The 18,388-nt window shown below is 43.2% G+C and overlaps 1 protein-coding gene across 2 annotated transcripts in view; it reads right to left on the minus strand.

Annotated features, from left to right (window-relative positions):
* Positions 1-3,307: 3,307 nt before the first annotated feature.
* The window catches only part of ATP7A (ATPase copper transporting alpha), a 30,821-nt gene continuing 15,740 nt past the window's right edge, over positions 3,308-18,388 (minus strand). For both annotated transcript variants that reach the window (XM_056359922.1, XM_056359921.1), the window contains exons 6-23: positions 17,876-18,039; positions 17,173-17,334; positions 16,502-16,578; positions 16,105-16,330; positions 15,468-15,701; positions 15,129-15,220; positions 14,585-14,712; positions 14,258-14,412; positions 13,817-13,951; positions 12,691-12,885; positions 12,309-12,491; positions 11,168-11,381; positions 10,384-10,530; positions 9,802-9,944; positions 9,267-9,470; positions 8,574-8,691; positions 7,955-8,057; positions 3,308-7,147 (exon numbers count right to left, since the gene is read on the minus strand). In XM_056359922.1, coding sequence (XP_056215897.1) covers positions 6,871-7,147; positions 7,955-8,057; positions 8,574-8,691; positions 9,267-9,470; positions 9,802-9,944; positions 10,384-10,530; positions 11,168-11,381; positions 12,309-12,491; positions 12,691-12,885; positions 13,817-13,951; positions 14,258-14,412; positions 14,585-14,712; positions 15,129-15,220; positions 15,468-15,701; positions 16,105-16,330; positions 16,502-16,578; positions 17,173-17,334; positions 17,876-18,039 — 2,957 coding nt within the window. In that variant the 3' untranslated portion in view covers positions 3,308-6,870. The remainder of the gene's footprint in view (positions 7,148-7,954; positions 8,058-8,573; positions 8,692-9,266; positions 9,471-9,801; positions 9,945-10,383; positions 10,531-11,167; positions 11,382-12,308; positions 12,492-12,690; positions 12,886-13,816; positions 13,952-14,257; positions 14,413-14,584; positions 14,713-15,128; positions 15,221-15,467; positions 15,702-16,104; positions 16,331-16,501; positions 16,579-17,172; positions 17,335-17,875; positions 18,040-18,388) is intronic.

The raw sequence follows: 18,388 nt of genomic DNA on the forward strand, positions 1-18,388 counted from the left end.
ATAACATTAACCCTACTATTATCTACTATATCATTTTCCATCAGAGCTCCAGAAACTGATGCTTGCTCCACTGATTTCATACAGGGTAAAACGAACCCATATTTAATCCAAATAGTTTAACTTAATTTTTTATTTCTTACTACCAGAACAGTACGAGTGAATGTGAAAGCTCTGCTCACTCTCTCACAAGTGCTTGCCACCACCACGGGATATGAGGTGCTGTGGTGAACACCTGTGTGAGCTACCGTAAAACTGAAATCAGCGGCTTGCAAGAGAATTTACTGTGGCAACTCTATTTTCACTTTGGAAACATCACTGACTTGCCTCGCCTTCCCTGAAATCTGACATTTTCAAATTCCAGGAGAGTCTTACAGAATTAGAAATTTCATCTATTAAACTTGTCCATTACCTGAATCACAGATGATATCTGTTGGCCAGATGAATGCAGAGATTTTTGTACCGCACCTTGTTCCCAAGAACCCTTGACACAGGATTTGGGGATTCCTGGCACCTTAACAAGCATCTGAGTTTTGGGATTTGATTGATTTTTTTAAAATACACGTTGTTATAAATAAGATGTTTCAATGAATCCAGGTCAGGGTCCTCCAGATTAATCAGTGATCCTCCCTGAAACTGTGGAACCTTCTGAGATACCCTTAAGATCCAGATGTGTTAAACTGGTGGATTTTCTGTTCAGAGACGTTGCGCAGCTGCACATCAGGGTAACTAACTTGATGCATGTATTTCTCTTGCCAAGATGCTGGAATCTGGGAAGTACAGCTTGTAAGGGAAATGCTCTAGTGTGTTAGACGAAAGGCTTTCAGTTGTGGAAGATCAGTAACCCCATTGGTGACACCAGATAATCTGGAGATACGGCTGTGTTCTGGGCAGCAGGTATAAAGGCCAGGTTTGCTGATGCGTGATACCTTACCCTGACACTGCAGGCTAGCTCGGCCAGTCTGGACTGACTCATGAAAACAAGCTGTTCTCTATCAGATTCAAAAAGATAAAGATATTTCCAGATCTCAAGATCCACTTTCATTGATAGAGTCCATTTTGTTCCATTTTAGCCTCGTGACTGTAAAACTGCTGAAAACCGAAAGGTGTTAGAAAACAGATGTTTGATCTTGCGCTGAGCAGAGCCGTGTTCTGTGCCCTGGGGACTCACTACAGCTTCAGGCAGACCTCCCTGCCCAAGTTACGCAGCAGGCACTGCATCCGTCCTGTGCAGCGACAGAAGCCTGAGGCTGCACACCAAGGTGCTTCTGATCCACTTCACTAAAATCTGCTGCAAAACCGTAGCTGGATATATACACAAAAAAAGCGTTCTAGCAATTTTTTTGCTTTTAATTCAGTCATAGCCAAAAAAAGACTGTTTAATTTGAAACAAGAAGGTTCACACGCTCTCTTAACCCAAAATAACTGAAGGCCTAAATTAAACGAGCCTAAATATTTTGGTTACTATTTCTGTGCCACAAGCCTGTGTTTTCAAAGCCACAAGTGCTACAGTTTCCACACCTGTTTGGGCACACTAGGAGAGTCAGTCCAAGATGATGAAATTACAGGGCTGTGTCTTAATTGAAAGGAAAATTCTTCATCTTGGAAAGCCTTGGATGCAGACTTAAACCTTCTGCACAACAGCAGAGCTAGTGAAGACAGACTCATTCTGCCTAGAATCAGTGGCCACTAAGCGTGTCCGTACAGCGGCCGGGATCTGCCATGCTGCGCTTATTTACAGCGAGCTCAGGGATCCACCTCACCGTTCGCACACCCCCACAGCGCGGTCTCGGGGGCTCTTCCCTGCTGACAGCAGGATCTTCCCACCCAGCTCCAGCCCAGCAGGGACTCATCCCGGGCGCTGGAGGAGGACACGCAAGGGGAGGTCCTCACCCTGCAGCATCGCACTCCAAGCTCCCCCTCACCTCCCAGCGAGACCAACCCAGCACTGGGCAGAGGTGAGCTGAGGTCCCAGGAGAAAGCAGATTTCTGTGGGATCCCAGCCCAAGCAATCCAGAAAGATCAAAAAGGCACTCTTCTCTTCTGGCCATACAATAAAAACGGCACCGCAGAATTCCAGAGGCCAGCCTGGCCGATCTGCCCGCGAACCGGCATAAGGCATGGTGGAGGGGCAGCCTGGCAAGCACAGGGAGTGTTTTGCACAGAGCATTTTGCACAGAGCGGGGTTGTTTTTTGAAAATGAAAATGAGAAAAACAGCTTAAAGGAGGACAGGCTTTGCACTTTTTTCTATCCTGACCAAATGAAGGCAGAAAGGCCCTCTGGAGATGCACTGGCCATCAGAGACCACAACCCGGGCTCCAGCCAGGCTGCCAGGACCTCTTCTAACCAGGCCAAGAAGGGGAGCAGCTGCTGCTGCTCTTCCTCATTGCTTCCAGCACCATTCAGGATAGGACCTAGGCTTTGGCAGGAGATCTGTGCTAGATTTTGACCCAAATGATTATTTTGGAGATGGGAGCCTGGCCATCCCCATGAGAACATAGGAGCACTCACATGGAACTTTCCCCACCGCTTCATACTTGGCACTTTCCTCCAGGACAAGGAGTGACTGCCTGCACCTCTGCGCTTAGCCAGCCCCTTCCCAGCAGCGCCCGGTGAAAGAACAAGAGGCAACGGGCACAAATGGGAACGGAGGACATTTCATCCCAAGATAACACTTTTTTACTGTGAGGGTGATTGACGACTGGAAAAAGACTGCCCAAAGAGGTTGTGGAGATATTAAAAATCTCAGGCCTGGGTGACCAGCTCCGGCAGGTTTCAACTACGCGACCTCCAGCAGTCTTCTCCAGCCTCAGCTACTCCACGGATCCGTAACAGAGGAGTGCTCTTCACACGATGGCTACTCCGCAATTCCCACCTCTCACCCCCACCACTCGCCAACAGCCCTACAGCTCCAGGTGGGGCTGAATGTCCCGCTCGAGGTCATGCAGTGTAGCAGCGCTGGAAACACACTAAGAAACCCTGATCCTCAGCCTTTTGCTGAACAAGAAAAAACAACAGTGGCTTCGCCTCTCCCCGTTCACCCAGCGCACTCTTACATGGGGCAGGGGAAGGACGAGTGCCATACAAAGCTGCTCCCGGGGCCCTCCCCCCTGCAGAGCACACTTCATCCTCGGACTGGGATGTCCCGCGTCCCCGCAGTGCCGGTGCCGTGCGTGGTGCCGTGCCTGCCCTCTGAACTGAGAGCATGCCCAAGGGACGGGGGCACATCCTGCACAGCTGGCAGTAGAACCTGGTAAGTCAGCGAAAGAAACATTTAAAGGAGACCAAAGAACATTATTTAAAACAGTATTTGGACATTACATTTTTATTATATAGCTTACAATTGCCATTATGATGATGGAGGCACAGTCTTAAAAGAAAAGGAAGTATGAGGCTACAGGTTTCTAGGTGTGAGGAAATGTAACAGCACTAAATCAACATTCCACACCAGCATTCATTTCTCCATTCCTCATACCAGAACTCAATAAAAAAGATTTTGTTTGAAACATTTCATTGGAAGTTGTAAGCAAAAAAAAAATAAACATACTTTTTAATAAATAAAGATGCTTGCTTCTATTGTGTTTTGTCACCTTCACATTTTTTTTTTGTATAAAATTTTGAGTATCTACTCTTTTAAAAGTTTATTGGTAAGATTCAAAGAGCAATTTTTAAAGCCTTGAGCAGAGCATATGTACTTTGTTTTTTAAATAGAGCACAGGTTTTATAAATAATAGTTACAGAAAACAATACAATAGACAAACTAGTAATACAATTGCATTTGTAACTCTGTGTTTCCAAGTGATATTTTGGGTTTCTGAATCCAAACTGTTTCCAACATGAGTAACATATTTACATATCAAAACATTCACATTTGGGAAATTTAGCTCCCACTTTATTTCACTTGCATTGTACATTCAAACTGGAAGATTTTTGGTTCTTCAACATAAAGCACCTTTTATAGTATTTTAATCACAAGATGAACATTCTGTAAGTCAGTATCACACCCTTGGGGGGGGGTGTTGGACAGGCAACCTGTTTTCAAAGATCTGGACTCTGAATTTCTTGATGAGCTACACAGTACTCAAACATACCATGTACTAAATTCAAGTTCAAAAGACAAATCTCAGACAGTTTTTCCTACAGAGGAAAACTGGATTGAAAGGGGCTTCCTGGGTCAGTAAGCCTGGACCGCTGCTGTTCTGGCATCACTTCATACTCCTCAGAAACACAACAGCGATCTGCTTTCCACCCATGCTTGCTCTAACAGAAACTGTTCCAGAACCCAACAGCTGCTCGAGTTAAAAAGCTCCATCTCAGTCCGTGCCCAGATTTATCACAGCCACCTCACACCCGCCTGCTCTTGGGCTAACGCTGATCCTGATCCGTAGGTACGTCCTCCTCCTACAGCTTGATCCTCTGGCTGTACTTACAGGCTGCCAGCCCGTTCCCTCTCAGCCAGCATTTTACTGTTCCTTATTCCCCAATAATCATCTCTGTGCCTCTTAAGGGTCCTGGTTTTGCAAAGTAGCCTTATTTTGATCTAACTGGATCAAATAACTGGGTTTCACAGAAAATGGAAGAGCCTAGAAAAACATGTCTACTGGAAAAAAGCTAGTGATAAAGCCAACACTCCACTGTAAACAGTCAACCTATGTACAGTTTGGATGACAAAAGGTCAAAGCGCTCTGAAAACATATTCGGAAATAATTTAACAAAGTCTTCATGACACATTATTTACCAGCCAGGAATTTAATCCTAAGTTACTCCTCTGTTTCCTGTGGTAAGAGCATGATGCCCATCATTGACGTGCCACGCCAGCACCTGCAGCGGTAAAACTCCCGTCTGAAAACACGCTAGGATCCGCCTTGTGTCTTCACAACTTAAGACCGCCCACGAGCACAATCCCGATGAAAATACGGAGAATATTCCCCTTTCATTTGCAGAATCTTGCCAAGAACAACACTGAGAATGAGCGTGGATAAACAGGGAAATGGAGATCTTTGGGAACAGTTTGCATTGTTGCAAAGCACTAAAACCTCATCACAATACAAACAGTTTTTAGGTAATATCTGCCTTGTAAAAACAGCTTTGTTGCTGAAAACAGAAAAACATCTTATGGAATGGCTTTACAGTAACATATCTCAGGATTTCTTAACACTACAATACATACATATAGCTATAATCTAATTTTAAAAAATATCTATATTCACGTAGAGATATTAAGAACCTAAATCCTGCAACAGAAATACTTTGTTTCTTAAACTAGCGGCAGCAACAAGTTATGTTGTTCTCCTCACAGCAGTGTAAGAAGTGTACTGATTTACTAACAGCGTGTTCCATAGCACAGCTCTTCGGTTTCCGTACACTGGTATTTTCCTGGTAGTTCTCAGATAAAATGCAAAAGCTATTTACTTACAACTTTTTTTACACACATAATCCATGCGCTGACATCAGACTTCAAGTTAAAGACTAGAACATTACAGAGATCTCTTTATTGCACTCTGAAGTGAGTACTTCTCTACAAGCACAACCTGGAATTACACGTTTACACCACGGACTGTATCTCATCATGTAATTCAATATTATTCACCCCAGCAATCGCTTCCTACAGCCATCTCAGCAGAGAATTCAAAGAACAAGATTTGTTAAGTAAGAAACAGGTAGCAAGTTACAGGGTGATGACCACCTTTTTCTCACTGAGAATATTTTTAATATTAACAATTAAAATTTGCATTTTGATACTTCATTTCAGTAACAAATGAAGACTGTCTTAATTCACAAAGCCTGGATCTGAACATCCCAAGCAAAGGAGGTCTGGATCAATCTATGGAGTGGATTCTGGACCATTCCTGGTTTACAGACACTTACCTTCACAAGCAACTGATGTCAGTGCAGTATCTCACACATCATGAACCCTTTGATGGTGTTAGATATCTGCAAAGACTGAACTGCAAAGATTTTAAAGGCAGTCTGCGTGGCACTGGTCCAAACTACCCTGCTTCATTTAAGGAGTGCTGGTAGACCATTAGTGAGCACTACCTACGTTGTTGCCTTCTTAAAAGCGAAAAGTTCCCACTAATACCCATTCACATTGCATTCGGACGTTCCAGGAGTTTTTGGCTTAGGTGAGGCTGGGAACAAGCAAACCTCCCAACCTATTCCACCTTCCAGCAGGCGACCTTGGGAGTGTAGCGGGGCTCGGATGCACAGAGTTAAAAGTGGGTACGACGCTGGAAAGCAAACCCCAAACCTCTCAGTTACCTCTGCCCCGCAGGAATCCAGATCACAAACAGCGAGATGCTTTGAAGCTAGGAGTGTGAAAAGCTGGAACCAGGTGTTTTAAAAAGAAAAGGCGTTTGAGAGGAACCATTACTGGTAGAAGGCGGGCTATGGAAACGAGGGGTCCTGGAAGTTCTGAAGTAAGGCACATCTATCTGCAAATGCAGAACCTCCAGTATTTTTCCAGTATTTTGCAGATGCAGTAATTTGTAATTTTTTAACGCAGTACTAAACCTGGCAATGCACAAAGCAGTCTGTGATAAGGCTGGGAAAAAAGTTTCTGGTTCCTTAGTTTCCTTAACTGTATTCTGACATCTGGCCAAAAAAAAAGCTATACTGCAAGCTTCATGGAATGGTAACACAGGCCTGCGTGTGAGCAATAACAGCCCCCGCACCATTTTTTTTGGTAAGTCTAGTTAAAAAAAAAACCAACAAAGACCCTGGAAAGTCACTGGAAAACCAGCTTTCCACACTAAAAGTAGTACACCTGAAAAGACCTCCAGAAATGCTCAGTGCATACACAGACTTCTAGACAGCTGTTTTGGTTGGGTTTTTTTTTGCTTAGCAAGAGTGGGAGGGGAGGGGCGAGTCTTTCATAATGCCGTGTCATCATCCTCTCCAAAATCTCCCACCAAGAGTGAATGCTTGTCTGGTTCGTTAAGAACAACGCTGTTCACCGAGCGCTTGTCTGAGAAGAGAGAATTTATAGAGGCTCTACTGTAATTGATGATCCGATCCATTAAGCTCAGTTTAGGAGAGCCCGTCCCCATCTCATCAATTCCAATGCGGACACTGATTTCCGACGGGCTCTTGTGCCTCATTTGGCCACGGGCCCGGACCTCGAGTTTCTCAGAACTTGGTTTCTGGTACCTAAAAAAGGAAAAAACCAAAGATAACAATACATCTCAGGTTGGAGTAAGGTACACTGAAATACGGGAAGGAACTAGCCTACATGCTATGATCGTGCACAAGCCAGAGACATTCATCATTTGATGATAATTATACAGTGATGAAGTTTCAGATTTTGCAAGGCTACTATACAACCATAAGCTAACCCAGTGCTTTTTGGCCAGGGCTCTGAGGAACCGGTAAAGCTGACGTGCATCGCTCAGTATTTAACTGCTCCGGTGGGGCTGAGCATGTGCAAAACACTGGCAAAACTTATCTACTGAGAGCAGAACACTGTAGCCGTCACCTACCGGCTCTTCCACTCTCCTTCCAGAACCTCGTGTGGTAACAAAGGCTACAATTCCCACCACAAGGCTACGCTACCCCTAACACCATGGAGTAAGGGACAGTAACGCAGTGACAAACGCGGCAGCTTGGCTCACCGGCTGCAACAATCCTCAGTGCCAGCGCACCGTGTACAGCTGCACGGTCCCAGAAGCCAGCGTGTCCCCACAAGATCGCACACAAACACACACAGGCCACTAAGGAATTTCCCATTCTGAACACACTTCTGATTTGTACATTTCACTTTAGAAGTGACACTATAAACACTACTGTCTGGAGTGCGTCGGACCAACCGACTCCTCAAGCAAGAGGAAAACCGAGTGCTGCTGAACACAGCCCTGCCTGATGGTCTTCAGAATTTGTCGGAGTCCCACACTTGGTTTTTTGCCACCAGAGAGAAAGACCCGAGCTTCAAATCCCCATTACAAAATGGTTCGTACTCACATCTTTAGCAGCAGAGAAGAAAGCACAACAGACACGGAGGAGGCAGCCATTGCTGCAGAGCCCATCCAGGGCTGCAAAACCAAACCGAGGGGCATGAAGGCACCTGGAAAACAGCGGTAGGTCACAGCAGGCGCACAGCATTTCATACATTAACACACACAATTCCACATGGACTGTCTAATCGTAGCTGTATTTCAATGTCAATAAATAGAATTTTAGTTCAGTGTTAAGTGACAAATATTTAATACACGACTATTTGTGTTGTACCTCAGCCAGAGCCTCCAGGTGGATACAGCTGGACGCGTCACTTACGCAGCCCGACATTCAGAGGCAGGTATGTCTTGCCTGCCTTGCAGTAAACTGCCTGTTCACAGGATCGGGCTCATTCAATAAGCCTTTTATCTTAAAGTTATTTTGATGTGCTGAGCATATCTGTAATAGCCATAACGCAGGAGGAGGACAGGGCACATATACTGCTGCAACACCCCCAGGCATAGCACGGTGCGCTTACTGACAGTCAGAAATGCAGAAAATGGATACTCTTCCACACAACAGTAAATCACTGCCATCTTCTACTCGCTAAGCACGACCTTATTACTGCAGGGAACTGTTCACATACCAGCAGCTATTGGAACACCAATGAGATTATAAATTAGAGCGAAGACAAAGTTGATCCGGATCCTTTTCACAGTTTTCCTCGATAAATCTATGCTTGCTACCACATCCATCAAGTCATCCTGCAAGTTAAAATGTTTATTGGTGAGCTCAGAGAAAAAAAAGCGCATATACGTAGCATCATCATACTCCTATTTTAAAGCTAACACCACACCCTGGACATTACAGGCTGCACACAGTAAGCATTCTGCAGGCTGCTCTAGTCTGTCTGCACAGCCCAATCAATCAGCACCAATTCCATTTATTCCAGACGTCATCGCAATCCAAATGACGTGCACAGCTCTAGGCACTGACCACAATTCCTGTCAAGGTGGTGTTGACGTGTAGGAAGAAGCGACTGTAAGCTTGGAGGTACCGAAGTATAATTTGTTTGCCAAAGGTCAGGTTGCTTTCTCCTTTTCCCACTCCCAAACTTTAATTACCTCCACAATATACAGTACCCAGAAAATGGGGGAGTTTCCTTCATAGGATAATCATCACTACACTGAAACATGATGACGACAATCTCTTCTCTGCCCCAGTTCTCCTGGCTTATGAAGGTTGTACACCTCAGCAGCGGTCTGAATCATTCAAGACATCCTGGGCCTTCCGACCCCTCTCACCATCTCATTTTAATGAAGCACTCTTAATTTCTTACCCTAATTAGAACCACATCAGCTGCCTCAATGGCTACATCAGTACCCGTGCCGATAGCTATTCCCACATTTGCCATAGCAAGAGCTGGGGAGTCGTTGATACCGTCTCCAACCATGGCCACCCGCTTTCCTTCATCTTGTAGCTGTTTCACTTTGGCTACTTTGTGGGAGGGAAGAACCTCTGCGAACACTTTGGTGATGCCAACCTAAAGAGAGAGAGAAAGTACAAAGCTGTCTCACAGCTTTTCTACTAGCTAGCAAAGCTTCTGCTTTTAATGATGTGACTAGGAAGGCCGAGACCTACCGCTCGACCTAAGGACCAAACCCATCACAGTGTGAACAGAGCTCTGAATTCCAAGTTGAAGCTGCTGCTTCCATTCAAAAAGGCTCCTTTTGTTCCCCCTTTATTCTGAATTTAAATTACCATTTTTCACAACAGACTGGCTTTAAGCCAGCCACAAGCAGCATCAACATGACAAAACATACTTCCTGGAAGTGGCTGGTAGCAAGCTTCAAACGCGCAGGAGAACAGCTCACCTGAGAGGCGATAGATCTCGCCGTTTTGCTGTTGTCACCAGTCATCAGGACAACTTCTAATCCCATACTCTTCAAAGTATAGACTGCCAGCTCAGCTTCTGGTTTCACAGTATCAGCAATAGCTATCAAGCCGCAAAGCACCCCTAAAAGAACAGAAGGAAAGAATGAGTTTGTAATAAAGATCTTTATTGCTTTAAGAAAAAAAAAAACTTGACTGTTTTTCCCCAGTAAGACCAATTCCAGAAGCGGTAGCATCGCCAGTAAAACACAGAATGAGAACAGCTATCAGGGCAGCAGTGTCTGAGGAAACACAGAGCATGGACTGTCCAATAACAAATAAAATAATTCTTTTCTCTTCTTTCTTCCCCTTTGCTCTCTTTGAAGTCTTTGCTTTATTGTTCAACTCTCGAGTCCGCTAAGGCAGGCAGGAAGAGGTCTTTCTCATATGGAAGTGTTACAAAATGAGCTAATGATCTCTCTTCATCAGGTGTAACGGCTATGACATTGTTACTTATTACTTTCTATTTAAATAGTGACAAATCGACCCCTGAATAAAAAAAAACAGCACAGCACTGAACTTACCATCAACAGCTGCCAGAACCGCTGTGCGACCTCTCTGCTCGTGTTCTGTCATGGCTTTGTCAACCTCATTTTTAACAAGGAGGCCGTTTCTGTTCATCCATTCCCGGTTCCCAATGAGAACAGAGTATTTCTGAGAGGTCACAGCAGCTGAAGGAAGAAAACACAATCCTACTGTAATACGAATAACTGGGAAGTTTCCCTCCAGCTAATCCTATCCAGGTTCTCCCAGTACGCGCTGGAATACCATTTACAGATAACCCAAGCAGAAAGTAGTTCTCAATACCTTCTGCCCTACCAACATTTCCATGTGTCCCTAACTAGACAGCCACCACAGCTTCTTCAGTCGGGGGTAGTTAACCAGGTCAGCGGACCAAGAATCACAGGTCACAAAGACAGTGAAGAACCAAGTCCCTCCCTCAGTGCTTCCAATAGGTATCTCACAGCCCCATCGAGTTGAACGATCTAACAACGAGCTGTTCTTGATTGGAGAAGTGTGCACACACACATAATTTTGGCTAGCAAATGGTAACTTGGGATGAAGCAAAGTAAAAACAGAGCTGCAAGACAATTCCTGTATGATTTTCCAGCCCCATATTCAACATGTAACTTCAAACTGTATTTAATCAAAGTGACCTGACTGATGTGCGAGCACGACATAAACCAATGACTTCACATCTGCCTTGATGATTCTCCAGGGCAGAAAGAAGTGACCTCATTCTTATGGATCCTAAAGACACAAAAGCAAAAATTATCCCTTTCATTCTATAAATCAGAGTTAGCTTACTTGGTAGTTCAGCATCAATAATGGAAGCAGGCTGTACCAATCTGTCCATACTTTCCTCAATTTTCACAAGTGTCACATTTTTCATATTGTTTTCTTCAACCATCTTATTTTTCCTGTAGAGTAGTCCTTCAATATTGGTGACTTTACAACTAATGCCGCAGCCTGGAACTACCTGAAAATCTGTACATGTCCCAAGGGTTTCCGAGTCCAGCTCCTAAAGAAAAAGGATGCAAGCAGAGAAAAATTTAAAATATATAAAAGCATGCCACATTGTCCTGGTTTCAGCTGGGACACAGTTAATTTTCTTCTTGATAGCCAGTGCAGCGCTGTGTTTTGGATTTGGTATGAGAGTAAATGTCGATAGCACACGGATGGGTTTAGTTGTTGTTAGGTAATTTTATACCAAGTCAAGGGCTTTTCAGCTTCTCAGACCCTGCCAGCCAGAAGGCTGGAGGGGCACAAGAAATTGGGAAGGGGACACGGCCAGGACAGCTGGCCTGAACTAGCCATAGGATACTCCATACCATAGAACATTACGTTGAGTGTATAAACCAGGGGGAGCTGGCCAGGGCCGGCCGATCGCTGCTCGGGGACTGGCTGGGCACCGGTCAGCGGGCGGTGAGCAATTGTATCATGCATCACTTGGGTTTTTTCCCTTTGGATTTTATTCCTCTCCTCTTCTCCCTCCTTTCCATTACAACCGTTATTAGTTTTTACTTTATTTCACATCAGTTATTAAATTCTTATGTCAACCCATGAGTTTTACCTTTTCCCCGGCTCCTCCTCCCCATCCCGCTGTGTGGGCTGGGGGCAGGGAGCGAGTTGGCAGCTGCACGGTGCTTCGCTATTAGCTGCTGGCTGAGGTTAGACCACGAGATGCATTTACAAACCTCACGAAATAAAGTGCAGCCACACTAACTCTACCAGGAACAGAGAAACATCAACCATGAAAACTTAAGCTGGAGTATCCAGCACACCTAATACAGGATTAAGCGATTTATGTGGCTCCTCAACTTTCAGCTTTCCCGACTGGATACACCAATTACTTTTTAAATAACACAAGACTATTCATACATATTAAGTACTGCAGGAGAGGTTCCTCCATAACACAAGCTACACTTTTCCCGTACAACTATCTTACCTTTTTGCAGTATTTTGTTATTGCTACTCCAAGAGGATGCTCGCTATTACTCTCTGCGGTCCCCACTATCGCCAGCATTTTATTGTGTGGTAGTTGGTTACTCTCCACTAGAAACTTCACCTGCATCACTTCGGGAGTCCCATGAGTAATAGTACCCGTTTTGTCAAATACGACCACCTTTACCTGCAACAAACCAGGAAGACTTCATTCAGTAAAAAAGCTTTAAGGTGTAGCTGCCTCAGAAAACCACCCAGTTCAACCCAATTCACTAACGATCCGTCACTTACCGACACACACCGAAGCACACGTAATTACCTACTAGGGCAGCCAGTGGTAAAACGCCACCAGCACCACCCTGGTAGCAACCTCCCGCGTTTCCTACCTTGTGTGCCATCTCCAGCGGCTCGCCTCCTTTGATCAGGATGCCGTTCTGGGCTCCCACTCCAGTGCCGACCATCACCGCTGTCGGGGTGGCTAATCCCAGAGAACAGGGGCACGCAATGCACAGCACTGTGATAGAGGCTTGGAAAGCAAAGCGGATTACCACTTCAGCTGCAGAAATGCTCTTATTGTAACCCTAGTGACAGAAGTTTATTTCAGTTATAGAAGAAATCAAACAGTAGAAACAACATATTCAACTACATGTTGCCTTTGATGTTAAAAAAAAAAAAAATCATTGGCAAGTATATAAGCTAAAATACTTAATACTAAGTAGTAAAGCACAGGCAAATCATGGTAAAGGTAAGATTAATGACAAAGATAATGACTAGTTAACTAAGTTCTGTTCTATACTGCCTATACCCACAATCTGTCTTATTTACAGGACATTTTCCCAAGTAAGGTACCCCGTGCTATGGTAACTTCTGTATGTTGTCAAGCAATAAAAGATACTCTATCAACAATATTACGCCACAATGTAATAAAAGATACTCTATCAACGACAAATACAGCAACAAAGGATTTGAAGATTGCCTTCCTGGAAGCTAATAAATTCTACAGAAACTGTCATTAACTAGGAAACCTGTGACCTAAAGCAACCCTAAGGTACAAGTTAGGATCCTGATCCTCTGCTTGCATCTGCAATGAAGATTAATTCCACTGATTTCAAAGATGAATTTACACCGAGCTATGCTAACAAAACTAGATGCAGAAGTGGAGCTTGTGACACAAGGGACTTCTCTTCCCCACAAAGGAGGAACAGAAAGCGGGCAATTTTGACATTTAGTATCCACTGCTTTTAATTAACTTTTTCGTTTTAAGTACTAATTTTTAGGGGTTGATGAATTGCTGCAGATTCTCTTTAAGTATAAACCTAGGAGTGGTAAGTATAAATATAAAAGTGTTAAAAAAAGCAATATGAAAAATATAACAAGAACAATAATATAATATCTACAGTCAGCAACTGCCTGCAAGGATAATTCAGGTAAAGGCAATGATCGCAGTCTAACAGACTTGTAGGCTAACTCTTTTTTACCTATTTCAGAAGGTGTTTAAGGAGACTTACTTACCAGAAAGTATTTTTCTACTATTTCAAAATCCACAAATCCAATTACAATCCAGACAAAAAGGGTAGCCACAGAGACAGCCACAATAAAAGGAACGAAGCAGCCACTAAGTTTGTCTGCAAATTGCTGGATAGGAGCCTAGGAAGGAAAAACATCAGCTCAGGCAACATCATGCTTACTGTCTTGCACGCCTTCAGACAGAGACATAATCATAGCTTCTGTTTGCAGCACATTTGGCATACCACACTTTATAATTATGTATTTGCTTAATAAGACGACGAGACTTGGAACAGCAGACCATATCAAAGTCCTTATTCACCAAGATACTTCATTATGCAACTGCAATGCAAGCCTAAATAATCTTAACCACTCTTTAAACGATTTGATATGCTGATGCCTAAATGATAAGACGAAACCCAAATGCTTAATTTGATAATACTCTACCTTTGAGGTCTGGGCCTCCTCCACAAGTTTAACAATCTGGGAAAGAGTTGTATCAGCTCCGACATGGGTTGCCGAAATCAGCAGTGATCCATTCTGATTAATCGAACCTGCAATAACTGTATTGCCAGGTTTTTTAGTCACAGGCATTGCTTCACCTAAGGAAAGGTCAAGGACAGATACTAAGGTATATTTCGGCAACATTATAGCAGCTACCAACTCCTAACATGCAGTTAGAAGACTGAGGAGAACATCAGTTAACTCCTCTTCTTCAGATTTGTTTAAAGGAAAAGAAAAACATTTTTACAGTAGCAAAAAGCAAGTGCTCACCTGTGATAAGAGATTCATCTACCATAGAGTGTCCTTCAATAACACGACCGTCCACTGGGAATTTGCCTCCTGGGATCACTCTGACAATGTCACCTCGTTGAACCAGCTCCACATCGACTTGCTCTTCACTAGAACAAAGTAGTGTTGTTAATAAGAGGCTGTTACAACTGAAGTTTCCCAGGCAAAAGCAGCTGTCACTACACACAAAACATCATCCCACTGGTTGACATCATTAATGTATACAGAAATGGTCAGAAGAAAGCCCTTTATAATGAGCACTACGATTACTTTATCATCATTTTATTTACTTTCCAGTTGAGCAAATCAACTAATTTTCTTAGTTCAGCAAAAGTTAGCAATATTCCAGTAATACAAATCACAGCAGCGTTAATTTTCTGCATTTTAACATTTATATCTGGCAAATCTGCCAGCAAATCTGCAGTTATTTGCTTCATATTTCTATAGAATGGTAACATTTGTCTGTTAATTATGCGTATTAACAACAAAAAAGGAAAAAACAGAGAAAAACGACAAAGCAAGATACCTTAAAAGAACGTTATCAGGGCCCAAGGTAACAATAGTAGCTTCAGTAGCTTGTAATGAAATTAGTCTTGCCAGCGCTTCTGATGTTTTACCCTAGAATAATAATTTTTATATTTTTCTGACTATGCTATTGAAAAAAAATGGCTGGGTAAATGACAACTGCGTATGTTGCAATTTACCCTATTAAGAAAACACTTTCTGCAAACAGATTATATTAAGTAATTTCACATTTTAATAGTTTGGTTACTGAACATTATTTTGCAACAAAGGTTAAAAGAACCTAACAAAGCTTTTGTTTGAAAGATACACAACATTCCGAAACGGCACCTATTTGCCTTACCTTCGCAACATGCTCCAGCCACCGGCCCAGGGAGATGAACACGAACAGCATAGGAGGCGTGTCGAAGAACGTTACGGGGTTTACTTTTGCTTTCTCAGCCATTGCAACTAGAAGGATAACAAATGAGTAGACGAACGCAATGGAGGTTGCCAAAACAATGAGCACATCCATATTCGCAGTTCTGTGCTTCAGAGCTCTGTACGCCTGTATGTAGAAGTGCCAGCCTCCAAATATCTGCAACGAGAGCGTCCGTCGCGTTTTATACACGTGTCTGTAACACGCCACAGCGGTGTTACCGTCAGAGAGGGAGACGCCGGTTTTATTTGCCTTCTCTGCCTTCCCCACCTCTTCCCCAAAAAAATCCCAGCTCTAGTCAAGGGCTGGGATCGCTACCGCAGTACTCTCCGGTGTTCCCAGCCCCACACAGGTCCACCAGCTCCTCCCCGTGCTCGCCAGCCAGGCAGGCTGCCTCCGATGCTGCCCAGCACCCCTACGCCCACTCAGCACGGTCCACAGCGCCCTCAAACACATTTTCGATCAGCAGAATTAGAGTCGCTTTTCAAATTTAATTTCTTCATCACCTCCCATTTTGAGTGTTTAAGCCCAACAAACCAGGAGCTGTCATCTTCCCACTTACCTGTACAGGGACACAGAGTAAAAACGATAGAAAATTCATAACAGAGAGTCCTGGCAGGAGCTGGTGTTCCAGGACCATCGAGGAGTGAAGGGCCTCCATTTCCTCGCTGCTCATGTTGTGATGTGCACGAGCATCTGAAAGCTGACTGTCCATAACCATCATGTAAATCATCAGCCCCATGACAGGAATGCAGAAAACGAGACTCACAACAAACGACCTTTTCCACCTCAGATTTGGAAAAAAAAAAAAAAGAAAAAAAGAAAAAACACACAACTGTTTTGCAGTCTAGTGCTAATAAGTCTGCACAGTCACAAAAAAATTAATCCTAACTTTACTGTTGATGGAAGCAGAAGAATCGAGATGTTTATAAAATCTAAATACGTTCAGGAATACTTACTGCCTTATCTCCTGTTTGTGATCTAGATGACTAGCAGATCTATCTTTTTTGACTAACGAAGTAGTGAAACCCAAATCCTAAAGAAAAAAGCATAACAATAAAGAGAACAGCCAATTTTTAAGGACACTTTGGTCTCATATAAAGTTATTGCCAGACGACTGATGGTGCCAGCCTTACATATGATTTACTTCATTAACATTTCTGATTTGACTATCACTATTTTTCAGTGCAAAGAGAAAAAAGCAATTTGACGTAGAAACCAATCTGTCTAGAACATTAAAATGCTATTCTAAGATGTGGCTTTCCAAGGTGGTTACTCCTGAAGCATGGAAGTGGAGAAATCGAGGGAGAAAGCCAAGAAACTTATTTCACCTCTCTCCTGCTACAGCACCCATGGATGTGCTTCATTTTTCGACAAACACATAGCTGGTATCTTCAACTCTACCACAGCCTGGCTCTCCTAGTATTTCTACTTAAAACCTTAGACCAAGTCAGGATAGAGCATTGCTTTTGAGAACATAGTATCTGCAGAAACCTGCGTTAAGAGATAGCAGAGGGAGGAAGAGACACAGATATTTCCCTTTAATAGTCTTGCCTTCTGTTTCTGGGGTATGTAACTCTTCAAAGGACACTGGACATTTTACAAGACTCGGTGCCTTCATGACACTTACCTTTATTACTTGTATAACATCTCGAGGACCTATAACCTCAGGATCGTACTTAACATGTGCTTTGTTGGTTGCAAGAGCTACTGAGCAGTATAAAACACCGTTAGTCTTCATGAGGGTGGATTCTATTTTGTGTACACAAGAAGCGCAAGTCATTCCTCTCACCTGTAAAACAAAGGCTCACTCCTGTTACCAAAACCACAGGTTATGCACCTTAAAAAGTAGGAAAAGAAAAAGCATTTATGACTATCCTGAATTACTTATTGCGTATTTCTGGGGTTTAAAGCAGTGAGATGGAGCTCTCTAGTTAAGGATGACAGCACTACAGAGGAAGCATAGCAGAGAGATGAGGTTATTAAGCTCTGCTAAACCTCTGCTGGCTCGTCGGGCTCAGAGCTGGGGTGCATTGTGCTAGATTCACCTACAAACAAAAAAAAAAAAAAAAAAAAGGAAATTCCTGCAATTGGCAAAGTAAACAAAAAACTCACAGGAATATTCCTCCAACTTAAGTGTAGTAGTGAGCCAGCACAGTTTGTACGGCATGATACAGTTTGTGATACATACTTGGTGTAGTCTTAAACTTTGTTTTTTGTAAATTGAGCTCTATTATGTGATGAACACTTTTAGGAAGTGGATGCTTACACAAACACATTCAATAGATAAAAGTAATAAAGACAGGGGTGGCTGGTTTTAATTACTAGCTTACAACAAGTTCCAGAATTCCATCTCCTTCCCCACAGTTTTCCATCACGGTAGCTCCAAATCCCAGTTCCCGTATGAGCTCTGCAATAGCTGAAGGATGTATGACAGCAGGATTATACCTTACTTCTGCCTTTCCTGCCATTAGGGCAACAAGTATTGAATGTATTCCTAGAAAACAAAAATGTGAATGGCAGATCACGTTTGAGTGGAACACTGCGTTTATGGTAACCTGATGGCACAATAGCAATTTATTGAAATTGAGAAAGCTACCGTATTGTAGGTGCATATAAAAAGTCATCATTTTTGGAAGATACAAACAACATTGCAACAACAGCACCTAAGTGTAGATGTGACAGATGAAAGTATTACTCCATGCGTTGCATGCTTTTAACAGTCTCATTACAGATGGTCAAACTATGCTATATGACCTGTTTTTACTCTAAAAAAGTTCTTCTGAAATACAGTTTTGCCTATTTTTTTGATCTGCGTTAACCATTTCCAAAAGCCTTTTCTTCAA

The sequence above is a fragment of the Falco biarmicus genome, chromosome 14 (assembly GCF_023638135.1).
Source record: "Falco biarmicus isolate bFalBia1 chromosome 14, bFalBia1.pri, whole genome shotgun sequence".
Lineage (NCBI taxonomy): Eukaryota > Metazoa > Chordata > Aves > Falconiformes > Falconidae > Falco > Falco biarmicus.